The sequence below is a fragment of the Lissotriton helveticus genome, chromosome 5_1 (genome assembly GCF_964261635.1).
Source record: "Lissotriton helveticus chromosome 5_1, aLisHel1.1, whole genome shotgun sequence".
Taxonomy (NCBI): domain Eukaryota; kingdom Metazoa; phylum Chordata; class Amphibia; order Caudata; family Salamandridae; genus Lissotriton; species Lissotriton helveticus.
Window position 1 is genome coordinate 217673820 of NC_136065.1, and position 15469 is coordinate 217689288.

At 43.8% G+C, this 15469-nt stretch overlaps 1 protein-coding gene across 2 annotated transcripts in view; it reads right to left on the minus strand.

The window, feature by feature from the left end:
- The window catches only part of LOC144754345 (ficolin-1-like), a 766398-nt gene that overhangs the window by 551592 nt on the left and 199337 nt on the right, over positions 1-15469 (minus strand). For both annotated transcript variants that reach the window (XM_078642033.1, XM_078642034.1), the window contains exon 9: positions 4060-4194. In XM_078642033.1, the coding sequence (XP_078498159.1) occupies positions 4060-4194 (135 nt within the window). The remainder of the gene's footprint in view (positions 1-4059; positions 4195-15469) is intronic.

The window sequence follows — 15469 nt, forward strand, 5'->3', positions numbered from 1 at the left end:
ATGCCACTCATATTCTTTCCTTTGGGCCATTAGGAAGACAGCCTCTAGTGGGTTATGATCACTAAAGGTAGATTCTGCCACCGACTCATGGAGCAAAATTTGTTCAAGGGTCCGAGAACCTTTAGCGTCAAAAACTGAACAGTTGCGCCCAGGATTAGGAGCTCTTTTCCACCAGGTACGCAGCGATTGCACTTGGACTGGTTTGATTCACCAATTACATTTCATTGCAAAACAATGTCTTATTTCTTTTTCTTCTTTTTTTCAACTTTTAGTGTTTCCAAGCGGATAACAAACTACATGTGGATGCACACCCGCTCTTTTTTCAAAAACAAAGTGAGTGGCTCTATCTGCTTGTTCAAAAACAGTTGGAGCTTGTGTGACCAGCACACCATGAGTAAACCTGGGGTTCCAGGCACTGTATTTGCTAAACCCAATATTGTAAACAATGTGTCTCTCTTTTTCGACATTTGTAGTGGCCGAGCAACCTCATCAAAAGACGATTTAAGGACGCACATCTGCTCAAAAAATCGAAATGAGTTGATTTTCTAGCTTGTCCTACCATAGCCTTTGGACTCCTCATTGCATACGCTCCTAGCACACAGCACAAATTTGATTTGAACAATCCCACATTAGGGATTACTTGACAGTCGCCATAAGGACTGAATCTAAGACTTGGTCTGCTTCTTCTTTTCTTTTGTTTTAGTTTTGAGAAATTTACAGGGGAGATTGCTTGATCTCACAAGGATCTTGCAAGGAGGTAATTTTGTAATTTTTAAGGTGTGGAGGTTGTGGATGGAATGAAGTGTTTGAGCGGAAGAGGTAATATGAGTGTTTTCTTCTTATTTTTACAGCTCTCTATGAGTTCTATGTCCTGAGGAGAACTCTATTAGCATGTTTATGGGTTCGAAACGCATCATCATCTATGTAACCACACATGTGTGTTCAAGAATATACTATGTGGTTAATTTTTCAAAGAAACTTATTTTCAATAATTAGTAAAGTCAGAACAATGATGTTATTAGCCACATTAGTACACTGTCCAGTTGTCACCCAGGATAAGGTTGCTATAGAAAAATATGTTTCTCAAGAAACTAAGTGCAAGAGCTCAACCTCCAGAGTTGTACCTTCTTTTCCTTTATTTCGTTTTGGTTTTTATTGTTTTGATATGCAGAACTCGAGCCTACTTTATTTGTAATGTTGAATTTGTTGTCCATGTTATGTTGGTGTTATGTCCAACTCTAATGTTCGGAATGTTTATTGTAACTGTGAAAAACTTTATCCGTGGTCTTTTGAAAAAAAGATTGCTTTGAAAAACTAGAATTAAAAAAAAAACAGTGTTTTACGGTCGCATCAAGTGTGAAGTGTGATCATGTGAAGTGAGAAATAATTGATATCAGTATTGGCATGTGTGTTAGTATGTGCTACTCAATAGAGTGAGCATTATAATCTATACAGTTAACCAATAAGGTTTAGGAGTGGTCCATGACTTTGGGGAATCATGATTTCTTGACACCCATTGGCATGCATATTAGAAATGAGCCCAGAATTCTGAATTTGTTAATGGCCCTACAGTTGAAAAAGAATACTGATGTTGTTAAATGAGCCGCAAACAGGAGAGGGTTGGAATGGTTTCTGTGGGCAATAATTTTGCAGTTGAGGTTGCGAAGTACTGTGCTCTTGCGTCTGGTACATTAGGAACAAATACAAATTGGCAATGTGTAATAGAAAATATCAATAGTTTTTGGGCAAGGTCAGCTCAGTCACTTGAGGAGTTGAGTGTACTGCACAATGAAGTGGCAGAGGATGAAAAGAAGGGAAAAAGAAGGATGCACAAAAGATAAAAGTGATATCTGGTTCTCAAATGAGCATAGAGTGGTATTGCCAGAAGTTATGCTGTTTCAGACGGCAAGATACATTCATTGGCCTACACAAGTGGCATGTGATGGAATGTTGTCAGAGAAATATTGGTTTAATCCACATTTCAGGAAGATTTCGGAGATTCTACGTCAGAGATGTGTTACCTAACAACAGGTGAACACTGGTAGGAGGACAAATGTGACCATAATTCATATGGAAAAATCAGAAGGTCCCTTCACAAGTTTACAAATAGATTTTGTTGGAATGTCCCTGTGCAGAAATTCCATTGTGAATATCATCGAGAAGTATCAGGAATTGTAGAGCGGGCCAATGGTACCCCGAAAGCAAAGTGTGTGAAATGGCCAGAATTTTTTTCATTAGTACTTTTGATGTACACCTAACAAGAGTAAAGGATTTTTTCCTTATGAAGTCTTAATGGGTCAAACTATAAGGATACTTGCTATTCCTTCAGCTGTACTTGTGATTATTATGGATGATCTGCTTCTGGATTACTGCTACTTATTTAAACAAAATTGGCTTGGCTCTAAAAATAGATTTTATAATTTTCATTTTTAAGTGAATTTTTATTATCAGGCTAGGCATACTTTTAGTAACAAAATGTCTCACAACCTAAATGCTCTTGGAAGGTATAGGTTTGAAATGTGATAGTGAAGAGAAGAAAAATACAACTAGAAAAAACAAGAGGGGAAATGTTTTGTATTTGATTGTATCAAATCCTGAGTTAAAAATCAATTAAGGCATTTGTGATGTCAAAGTGCATTTTCTTCCCTCTAATACAAGTTTTCTATCCATAACATGTTCAAAATGTAATTTGTTTTTGGGTGGTGTTTTTCTTGGAACAAAAGGAAATGTAATTTCTTCAGTTTTTCTATGAAGAAAGCTGTGTCCTGAATGTACTCACTCTTCTATCAACCTCATGACCTTTCCTGTTCCTACTGAAGATATGTATGTGCAAGCTAATTTGTTATATGCCTCGGTACGTAAGATTTCACCTTGCAGAAAGCGTTATTTTTCACCACTCTGAAAAGTATAAAATGTGTCTTCTCCGGAATGTGTTCCAAAACTTTTCTTTGATTTTTAACTGAGAACTCCCTATGTCAGTTTATTATTTGACTTTATAGAAAGAGCTTTCCCTGTCTTTCTTACTGTGCAGTCCCCATGTCAGACAGTTATGTGCTTTTGAACTGATGGTCTCCAGGTTACACGGTCTGCTGATTTGTCTCTTTACAAACTGAGTAGACAGATGCTACCTCATTATTAAACTATATTTTCATCATGACATCATGGATGCTGATTTGAACCTTACAAACTACTTTTGCCATCTCTAATGATTCTTAATTTTGAATAAACATTTTATGATTTGACTTTAAAAATTGTCTTGCAAAGATTTTCTTTTTATTTGCTGAAGGACCACCATCCTTTTGGGCTCTCACTGCCCTGGTCATGACCGTTTGAATTTATTAGTGAAATGTGCAAACACAATCAGTGATCTATATTTTTTAATGTCGCAGCTGTATTTTAATTATCTTTGTGCTCATCATTATCCTTCGAAATCCCATATATGTCGAGTTCCTATATAATGTAGATGGCCATCTTATTATCAATAGTTTGTGAGTAACAACTGTAAGCCCTGTAACAAGAAGCTGCATGTTAGCAGGAATTGAGAAAATTTTGTTTTAATCATTATTGTACATACTTTTGATTGTACGGCCTAAGAAAATGAAACATCACTGAGGATATACAGGGATATCACATTTTACATATTTACAGACCAAAAGCAATCTTTATAATTAAAACACCTTTTCAAAATGAGATTGATGAAAAAGAATCAGAAAAAAGCATTTGCACTGAAATGTTGACTCTTTGAGACGCTTATATAGTCTTCCCTAAAACTAATATGCCATATTTGACCAGAGGCAGTAATGCTAATGTCCAACGAAAAACTATTGTAGTTGACTCAATGGTGGGACATATCAAAAATGTCTAAGATATGTTTATATACTTTTGCTATCTAAGGCTATTTACAATACCCTGAATGTGAATATGCATTTTGTGATGCTGAAGATAAAACAGAACAGTCATTATTTAGCCAGAAATCCACTTCAGTTTTGCTTTATAGATTTAAATGAACATACTGGTTGATGGAATCACTTTTGTTTTAGGAATCATGGAACACCTCACCTGCATTTCCTCCAGTGAAGGTATCATATGTCAGTTGGTATTTCTCTGTCTCTCCAGCAAGTCGAAAGGAACTATATTTGGCAAACTGATGATTATTCTCAAAATCATGCAGGTCGATGCGAAGTTCATAGGTTCCTAGAAAATGTAAAAGTATGACTATCAAACTACAATATGAAAATTTTCCCTGAAAAGGAAAGCAGGTACAACTGTATTCAATTTCACACAATTAAATAAAAATGATAATAGTTTTTGCTATTTAGTGGATTCCAAAATCCTTCTTTTTTAAATAAAAATATTAATTCTAATATCATATGCAATAAAGAAGATAAAAATGATAAAACATCCTTATATCACTTTAGCAATCATTAAAATAAATGAAGGGAGTTTTAAGAAGAAAAAAGATTAACAGTAGATGACTGTACAAAAGGAATATTAACAAAAATACCCAAACACTGCATATACTATTATACAAATATGAACCATAATACAACAATATTTTTTGTGTGTCAAGCACAGTGTATAATTAACATGGGCAGGCTGCCTTTAAATCATGCAAGGCTTTCTCTTTCAAAAATAATGTCTTTCCATTAGATATCAGCAATGACAAGCTATCAATACAATTAATACATTTATAGATCAATGGCTTTTTATTAGTATTTCAAAGTTACATAATTTCCCTCTGTGGACATCATAGCCCTACATAAATCCAACATTCTTCTATCACGTGCATTAGGGTTGAGAATACTCTTCATAACAGGTAAAAGAGTAGATTTTTAAATATTTTTCCATGTGAGTAGATCAATTGATTGGAAACCCTCTTGTTAGAAGCTTGCCAACCAAATTATACCCAACTTGACAGGTATTGACAGTACTGCAGATATTGTCATAGACAGGTCTGCTAAGGAATTTGACTAGTATTCTCTTTTCACCTTAAGAATTTTGAATAAATCAAACTAGTTGGCATCAGTTTCAGACATGGATACAATTCCAGGTTTTTGAGGCTGTATTTGAATCTTAGAAAGTCAAAGGCATGAAGCTTCCAGCTCAAGCATGTTTGCCCTGAAAGAATGCTGCAACAATCCATGATCCCTAAAATAGTTTCACTTATGTAAAAATGCAAAATTACCCCAGAAAGAAACCTCTCAGGATAAATATGAGCTCATCTAGGACTCACTATATTTCTAATTTTTAATCAAACAGGAGAAATAGAGGGAGGTTGTTAACTTTTGAGTAGGATTGCCTATGCACCGTGTTAGACCTGGCACCATTGGCATGGGTCTCCCTTCCATTTTTGCTGTTGTCTCATGTATTTTTGCTGGTGTTAGATGCTTTGGGCACTGTGCCACTACTGTCGAGTGCCATATTGCAAGTGCTCCCTACTGTAAATTGATGTACTAATCAGTGGTTCCATGTTTGGCTATTTGGTTTACTTGTCAGACCTTAGTCTAGTGCACTGAGTGTGCCCAGGGCGTGTAAATCCAAATGCTGCTGGTGGGCTTGCAGCACTGGTTGTGCCACCCACAGAAGCAGCCTTGTAAAATGTGTCTAAGGTCTGCCATTGCAGAGCCTGCGTGCAGTCTGGTACTGTCATGCTGACTGGGTAAGTGCACCCACTTGCCAGTCCCTAAACCTTCCCTTTTCTTCATATCAGTCACCCCTATGGTACGCCCAAGGGCAGGGTGCATTGTAAGTATAAGGTAGGACATGCCCTGATGTGTGTGGCATGTCCTAATAGTGAATTACAGCCATTTTCGTTTTTCACTATTGCAAGGCTACCTGTTCTCTATAGGCCTGAATGGGCTGTTAGAGTTATTACATGTTATAATCCTGTCTCAGGGAACATGTAGAAATTCGAGTTTAGAATAACTGGACTAATAAAATAAATTTTTTAGTGAAGTTGATTTTAATATTCTGTGTTTGCAAATACCACTTTTAGAAAGTAGGTATTTGCTTGTCTAACCATTCAAACCTGCCTCTGCTAGGTTGTGTATTCTTATGTCTGGTTTTGTGAGTGACAGGGCTGGGGAATTCCAGGAGACAGGCTGAGTCACCCGGTGGTGAATAGAGAGATCTGCATCTAGATTGGAGGGAGGAGTTGCACCTGAACCTTGAATAGGGCTGTGCCTGCCTTCCACAATGCTGGCTCCACCCCCTGGGGAGCGGCTGATGTCTCTGCCCTGCACACTGAAAGAAGAGAAGGAGTCCGGTAAACAAAGTGCTCCAGGACTGTACTTGCCTTCCACAATGCTGGCTCCACCTCCTGTGGGGCGTCTGATGTGCATGCCCTGCACTGTGAAAGGAAAGGAGAAGTCTGGTAAACAGAGTGCTTCAGAACTGGTTAGAACTGGGCAAAGGCCCCTCTCCCCTCAGAGAACAAATGATTTTGGGGTATAAATATTGGCCTGCAGTGGTTGCCTTACTGCCAAAGGAAGGAGAAAGGAACTTTGTGTATTTTACTTTCAACTTGTGAAGCATCTCCAAGGGCTTGGAAAAGAGCTTGCCTCCTGCTGAAGTCTCAGGGACAACAGACTTCACCCCCCAGCTCCCGAGAGTTCTTTGGAAGTGCCTGCTACTGTTTTGGGCCTTCTGAGGAACTGCATGTCGCAAGGAGCTGAAAGCGCGACTCAATGAGAAGAAGCGTGTCGCCGTCGATGTGCCTGCCGTTGCAACTCCGAAGGAGGGTGTCGCCGCGGGAACTGTCGCACTGCACCGCATCGGAGAGAAGCGTGCCGCAACGAAGAGGAAGCGTGTCACTGCTGCTGCCGTCGCAACTCTGAAGGAGGGTGTCGCCGCTGTAGTTGTCACACTGCATCGCATCAGGAGAAGAATCTCGCAACTAGGTCGGAGTGTGTCGCAGTCACTGTGCCTGCCATCGCAACTCCGAAGGAGAGTATCGCCGCTGGAACTGTCGCATTGCACCGCATCAACCAAGACCACCTCGCATCCCCGAGAAGTGCTCCGCCGTCGGAGCTGCTGCCGTCGCATCTTGGAAGTCGCCGCTGGAGTTGTCGCATCGAGCGGAAGCTTCACACATCGTGGGAGAAGAGCGTCGCCGCTGGAGCTGCTGCTGTCGCATCGTAAGGGTGTCACCGCTGCAGTCCACGCATCCAACTGAGAACTTCTCGCATCCTCGAGAAGCGTGCCGCATCTGGATCACGTCTTTATTTCTTTGTATCTGAACTTTTCCGCATTCCCCATCGCTGCGACATTGTTTGTCGTGGAAGCGCAACGCAACCTAAGGTACATTGACGCAGAGTGTCGCGTCTAAGAACTGAACTGAACTAAGCTTAAATCTACCATCTTAAAGTAATCATAGTGTGTATTTTTGTTGTTTATGGTCTTGTGGTACCTCTATATAAAGTCTCCTTATTTTTTATATAAAACCTGTGTGGTGTCCATTTGTAGTGTTGTCACTGGGTTACTGTATGTGGTTACAACTGCTTAACTTACAACGCCTCTGAAGTAAAGCCCTTCTGCTCGTGCCAAGCTACCAAGGGGGTGAGCAGGGGTTATTTTAGGAGTGTAATCCCCTTATCCTGACTAGAGGAGAGGGTCCCTATTTGTCACAAGTACCTACCTGTGCCAACTATCGACCCCCAAATCTAACACACATTCAGCCCCACAGATTTATTTCTTAAATATGAGGAGCCACTTCAAGAAAAAAAAGTGATACTATGAGCCCAACAAAGATCCAAAGAGTAAATGGGGAACAGGGTAACCCACCTCACTGAGAAGCAGAAAATATGGCCCAAATGTCAGAAGAATCCACAGAGACACCATCCGCATCACTACCAACACCGATGACACCCTCACCACCGCTGAACACCTGCACTTCCAGATCCACACCAACCCAAAGACCACCCTCAGAGGCACCCTGATCTACCGACCCCCGGGACCACGCACACGATTCAGCGAGGACATCGCCGACTTCGTCAGCCCGCATGCCCTCCCCTCCGCCGACTACATCCTCCTGGGGGACCTCAACTTCCACCTGGAGAACAACAACGACCGCAACACCATCAGCCTGCTCGACAACCTCGACAACCTAGGACTCAAGCAACTGGTGACCACCCCCACCCACTACGCCGGACACACACTCGACGCCGTCTTCTCATCCAGCAAAGACGTCACCTTCAGCCACGCAACAGAACTCCACTGGACGGACCACAGCTGCGTCCACTTCACCTTCAGAAGAACGACGATCCACCACCACCAGCAACAGGTTGCTCGAAGAAGCTGGAACAAGATCACAGCCGACCAGCTCACCGCTTCCCTGAGCCAGCACCCTCCCGCCAACTCAGCGAACCCCAGCCAGGCCGCCGACAACCTCACGAAATGGATCAACGACTGCGCGGACGAACTCGCCCCTCTGAGAACCCCACCCAGCAGACCCTGCAGCAGAAAAACACCATGGTTCACCGACGAACTCAAGAGCTCCAAGAAGAACTGTCGAGCCCTCGAGAAAGCATGGAGAAGGGAACCAACGACGGACAACATGACCACCCTCAAGCTCGCCACCCGGAAGCACCACCAACTGATCCGCGCCACCAAGAAAAATGCATACAAGGACCGGCTGGACAACAACGCACACAACTGCAAGGAGCTCTTCAACATCGTGAAAGAGCTATCCAACCCCAACGCCGGAAACAATGACATCACCCCGTCGCAAGAACTCTGCAACTCCCTCGCGTCCTACTTCCACAACAAGATCACGGACATACACAACAGCTTCAACAACCAACCAACGCCAGCCACAACCGCAACGACGCCACCCACCACCACCCTCCGCACCTGGACCCCGATCAGCACCGAAGACACCATCCGCACCATGAACTCCATCCATTCCGGATCTCCGACTGACCCCTGCCCTCACCACATCTTCAACGAAGCCGACACTGTCCTCGCACCCCACCTGCGGGACATCATCAACACCTCCTTCGACTCCGCCACCTTCCCTGAGAGCTGGAAGCACGCCGAACTCAGCGCTCTCCTCAAGAAACCCACAGCAGACCCCACCGACCTCAAGAACTACCGTCCCATCTCGCTCCTCCCGTTCCCGGCCAAAGTCATCGAGAAGACCGTCAACAAACAGCTGGCCGCCTTCCTCGAGACGAATGGATCCCTCGACCCCTCACAGTCTGGCTTCCGAGCGAACCACAGCACCGAGACCGCCCTCATCGCCGCCACCGACGACCTTCGAACCCTGATGGACAACGGAGAAACAGCGGCCCTCATCCTCCTGGACCTCTCCGCGGCTTTCGACACTGTCTGCCACCGCACCCTAATACAGCGCCTCAGCAACATCGGAATCCGGGAGAAGGCACTGGAATGGATCACCTCCTTCCTCGACGGAAGAACACAAAGAGTCCGCCTACCACCGTACAAGTCAGAGGCCACCAAAGTCATCTGCGGCGTCCCTCAAGGATCCTCGTTGAGTCCCACCCTCTTCAACGTCTACATGAGCCCCCTCGCGGCCATCGCACGCCAACACAACCTCAACATAATCTCCTACGCTGACGACACCCAGCTGATCCTCTCCCTGACCAACGACCCCACCACCGCCAGAGCCAACCTGCACGAAGGGATGAGAGACGTAGCCGAATGGATGACGACCAGCCGCCTGAAACTGAACTCAGACAAGACGGAGGTCCTCATCCTGGGCTCCTCACCCTCCGCCTGGGACGACTCCTGGTGGCCTCCCGCCCTAGGCACCGCACCCAAACCAACGGACCACGCACGCAACCTGGGCTTCATCCTGGACTCCTCCCTCTCCATGACCAGGCAAGTCAACGCCGTCTCCTCATCATGCTTCAACATCCTGCGCATGCTACGTAAGATCTTCCGGTGGATCCCCACCGAGACGAGGAAGACGGTCACCCAAGCCCTCGTCACCAGCCGACTGGACTACGGCAACGCCCTCTACGCCGGAACCACTGCCAAACTCCAGAAGAGACTCCAGCGGATCCAGAACGCCTCGGCGAGACTCATCCTCGACATCCCCCGACGCAGCCACATCTCCGGACACCTGAGAGATCTGCACTGGCTCCCGGTCAACAAGAGAATCACCTTCCGCCTCCTCACCCACGCACACAAAGCCCTACACGACCAAGGCCCGAGCTACCTCAACAACCGGATCAACTTCTACACTCCCAAGCGCCTCCTCAGATCAACCAACCACGCCCTCGCCGCCGTCCCCCGCATCCGAAGAGCGACAACAGGAGGAAGATCCTTCTCCTACCTGGCCGCCAAGACCTGGAACTCACTTCCCACCAATCTGCGCCTGACCCAAGACCACCTCTCCTTCAGGAAGAAGCTCAAGACCTGGCTGTTCGAGCAGTAGCGGCACCCCCCCCCCCTCCCAGCGCCTTGAGACCCTACGGGTGAGTAGTGCGCTCTACAAATGACCTGATTGATTGATTGATTGAAGAAAATGATGGCCAAGGGTCAATTTGCTTGGTGTGGCAAAAATTCATAGCCTGTACAACTTCTACATATCTTTCACCAAGGGAAAATTTCTATGCAATATTTTCGTTCTCTGTTTTGTAAGAATCCTGCTTAAATTAAAACATTAGAACTACTGCATTCAGGGTCAATAAAAGGATGTTGTCAAGACAAGAGGGGTGCATACTTGCAGGCTATTGTAATTGACGCATAGTGGTAGAAAGACTAAGCGCCCAAACATGACTTTGACTGTGTGTGAGTAGGTTGCCACTTCAGCGTCTTGTTTCTACACCGCCAAAGTCGACCCTATCCCTCCTGCCAGATTACAAGTTTCCTCATGGTCCGGCACACAGTGCTTTGGTGTTACTGAAGTGGTACAGTTCTAAGGCTTATAATTGAGCCTGTGAATTGTAGCACCGAGAGAGTGCCAAAGAAAGTACCTGCAAGGCATGGACTTTACAGTCCATGACATGCAGGAACTGGGGTGCATGCACACAGGGGGGACACAATGTGCCCCCTCATGTACCCTTATGCACCCTTACTTCCTGACTGCCACACTTTTCATTGCAGGATCGCCTCCATGAAAAGTTTGGCAGTCAGGAAAGTCATAATATGCTCGGCAGTGCTGCAGCTGCACCTCCAGCATATTGCTGCTCCAGACCACCACTCCGCTGCTTAGTGATCACGGATCCCCGACAGTTGAGGCGGTCCTATGGCAGTCAACCGCCGTAGTCGTAATATGACAGTCACTCCACTAGTGCGGTGGTCCCTGGCCACCCCTGCAACCCCACCATGGATTCTCGTAATAGGGCCCTAAGTCAAAGAAATTTGAAAAGGTTGGTTTTTAGGCATTGTAGCAGACATTTGGCTGCATTCTACCCTCACTCATCATAATGGTGCAATGCTTTTGCATTCCATCTCTATTTAACCTAAAGAAAGCCTGCCTAATGTACAAAGATTTTTTGTTAAATTCTGAACTACTGAAATTTAAACACAAGCTCAAAGTCTCAGAAAAATGAAGCTATATTATCTTATCTGGGTTACGGCTGAGTTTTGAATGTGGATGCAGCAAAGTGATGTATCTGTGATGCATGCAGTGAGTATGCATGCTGTACAATGATGAGGGAGGAGCTGTGAGAATGTGATGATACACAGAAGGTTGGGGTGTATGTGTTGGGGCGAAGTCTGACAGTTAATTACAGCCTCTAATTACAATGTTTTGATGGTGAGCGTAGAACTGCAACAGGACTACAGCAATAGCTGGGAGCTTTTCCTGATGGAGGGCTGTCTTGAATGGAGTCATGAAGAAGTAACTGGGGCTGCTCACCCTGAGATCTATCTACTAGTGATGTAATTTCTCTATGATCCGGAGGTGACACCCTCCCGCACACAACAAGACTGATAAATTATTGTTTTTCTTTTGAATAATAAGGAGTGCACTGCCAATCTTTCCTCTTTAGTCAATGTTTCTTTTTACTTATTGTTTCACGTCTGACATTGGTAAGAAAGTATGTGTTATGATACTTCATAGCAACTGTGCCCAGGACTCAGCATACAGGTAGGTTACTATTTCAGTGTTGCATGCCTCACTTTTGAAAGGTGTGTAGTTCCTGAGGAAATCTTTGAGGACTGTTGTGGTCCCTGAAGTATGATCTGAGTTTATGGAAGGTAAACAGAAGCCTTGCATTGTGCTAGAAGTAAAGTGCATTGGAGGTTTTATTTATTTATTTATTTGTAGTATTTCTAGAGCGCAACACTCACTCCTAGGGAATCACATAACTGAAATCGCTGAGAGCTTGAATGTCCAGGACAGGTAATACAGAGATGGAGTTCATGCTGAAAGATAGGGATCTGTCTGGAAAGAAGCAAGTTTAAAAAAAATTCTGAAGGTGATGTGGTCCTTCATGAGGCAGATGATGAGGGACAGTAAGTTCCATTGGGCCACTGCTAAACAGGAAAAGGAGCGACCCCCGTCATCACTTTTTTAATGAGTATTGTTTCGGCTAATGAAGGATTCTGAGATCTCAGATTGCAGGATGGTTTGTAGAATTCTAGTTTTGGGCCGTAGTATCATTGGTCCAGTGTTGTAAAGTGCCTTATGCATGTGGCAGAGGATTTTGAACTTTGCTCTTTTGCACATAGACAGTTAATGGAGGGCTTTTAAACATACTGATGCTGAGCTCAATCTGTCTTTATTACAAATGAGTTTAGCAGCTGAATCTTAGATTACATGGAGATGGGAGAATAGATAATCTGCAATGCCTACATACAGTGCATTTCAGGAGTCCAGTCGACTCTCAAGCAGAGCCTGGACTACCGTTCTGCGCAGATCCACTGGTATCCTGATTAGCTTCTTCGCAAGTTTAAGTATGCCAAAGCATTTGCCACATGCGGCATGTACTTGCTCTAGCATAGACAAGTAATTATCAATTGGAATTTCCACGTTTTTCCATACTTTCGTAGGCTCAGGGCTGAGCCTAGGGCAGTTGGCCTCCAAGAGGAGCCCCAGATCTGTTGAGCTACGCCAAAGAGCAATATCTCTGTCTTTACTGCATTCAATTGCAAGCAGTGTGCTATCATCCAGCTAGATACCACTGTCAGACAACTCATAAGATTTTCCCAGATTTCCTGGTGCTTGTCCCCTATCTGTTGCGGATCATCTGCTTAGGATCAGATTTCAAATCCCCTTTTCATGACAATTTCTGCAATTTTGTGTGAGACAAACACATTGAACAGTATGGGGCTCAAGGAGAAACCTTGAGGCACTTTGCATTTTGATGCACGGGGGTGACCTAAAGGTGTCCAGCTGTAAAACTTGTGTTCTCTTATTCAGAAAGGAGCCAAACCATTTTAGGTTTTTTGAGTGAATCCCTATCTCAAACAGTTTTTTATCAGTAGATAATGGAACACCATGTCAAAGGTTGCATACAGGTCAATTAAGATGAGAACTGCAAGTAGAGTAGATTCTGTGCTATTTGCTCTAAATCCGGTGTGAGAGGGGGGACTAGTATGGTATTGTGTTCCAGAATGGCAGTAAAGTGGGCATTAACAAGTCTTGCAAGAACTTTCAAGATGGAGAGGAGCAGTGAAATTGGTCAATAGTTCGATAAAATGTGGCATCAATGCCTGATTTATTTGCTTGTGGTAGCATTAACGCTTGCTTTCAGGTGTCAGATTATTCAGTGGAGGACAGGGTAAGGCTACAAGTTTGTACCAAAAAGGTTGGCTAAGCATGCAAAGATAAAATGGGGATCGGGGCTAGTGGGAATTCGGACTTAACTTCCAGCATCATGTTTTCTACTTGCTCAATGGAGCATGGTGCAAAGTTGCCTATTTCTGTACTGTCTACCGTTGAGGAGGTAAACTGATCCCAAGGGATCTCATCTACATTAGGTTGCTTCTCAAAGGATGTGTAAATACTGTAGATTTTATCGTTAAAAAAATTGCTTAGTACTTCACAGTGACTTTCAGAGAGGATAATTGCCTGTGATAGGCAGACTGGTTGAGCAAGTTCTTTTACAATTATGATAAGTTATTTTGAAGAAATGCAATTTTCTTCCAGTTGGTTAATGATGTCATCCTTTTTGGCCTTTTTGAGTACTCTGTGGTAGATTTCATCTCTTGTTCAATTTTTTAGCGATCCATAAGACATCTAGAGTGCCTCCAGACTTTCTCAAGTGATTTACACTTTTCTTTTTTTTGCTCTAGCGAGTACCATTTTCCATATGTGTACTTCGCGGAGATTTAGCTGCTTTTAGAGGGGTCCAGTTATTCTGGGAGTTAGTAATAGCATAAATAACCTTCACTAGGTAAGAACCGGATGAAGACCCCTGATCTAGTGCAGTTTGATTTGTTTAAGAATGATTCAAAGTTTATTTTACTCCATGATCTTTTATGAAGGGAGGAAAAGTTGGTATGTTTATTTTGATTTAAAACCAATGTGAGTGAGAATTTAATTGATGAGTGGTCTGTCCAAAGTATGGGATTGATGTTATGGATTAAGGTGGGCTTGATATTAGTGAATAATAAGTCCATTGTGGTGCCCATAATGTGGGTAGGGCCAGAGATCCATTGTTTGTGCTGAAAGATATGCATGTCATTCTCTAATCGCCTACAAATTGGGTCATCAGGGTATTCGCAGTGTAAATTGAGGTCACTGATCACTAAATTCTCTTCAGGTTTGAGAGTTAGAGGGGATAACCAGGATATTAGATTGATGAGGAAGGAGTTTGGTATGCAGACCTTGATCTCCGAGGGTGGCATGGGGTAACCAAAGTCTCCTTCTCTTGTTCTGTGACTGCTCTCTGTTAGAGGCGTGTGCTGTGATTGATACAGGAACCTCAACGGAGTGGCATGACCAGAACTTGAAGATGACAGTGTGTTGTGCTGTCAACCTTGAAAAGTGGAAGTGGGTGCATACAATCAGTTAGAGGAATTACTTATTAGTAGGCTCCCCTTAATCTGTGTGCTGATGTTGTGGATCACATTGAAGGTTCATTTCAGAACAAGTGATCCATGAGCTGAGGCAAGGCAGTTGAGCTAGTGTCAAAAGTCATGCTGCCAATGTTTAGTCTTCTTCAGAGATAGCGCTGATCAAGTTGGATGAGCAGCAGGAATGTGGCTGTTGTGTGTCTGGTCTTATATGAGCTGTTGAATTAGATGTTGTGATGAAACTCTTGTCTTAAGCCTCAATGACAGGAGACAGAACTATGTGCCTATCAGGTGCCCTCCTTATGGTGTAAATGAAAGAGAGCTTCCAGAAGTCTTTAAGCACATGTTGTAATTTAAAATTTGTCATGTGCTTGAAATTGAAGAGATGTACAAGAAGAGTGACGGATTTCGGACCATCCGCTCCTTGCTCCTGAGCAAGGAGCGGATGCTCCGAAACACGTAGGGTGACTTTGCTGTAAATAAATATCACGCTTGAAGAAATTATGAGCCAAGGCTTGTTGTCTTTGAAAACTTGAGA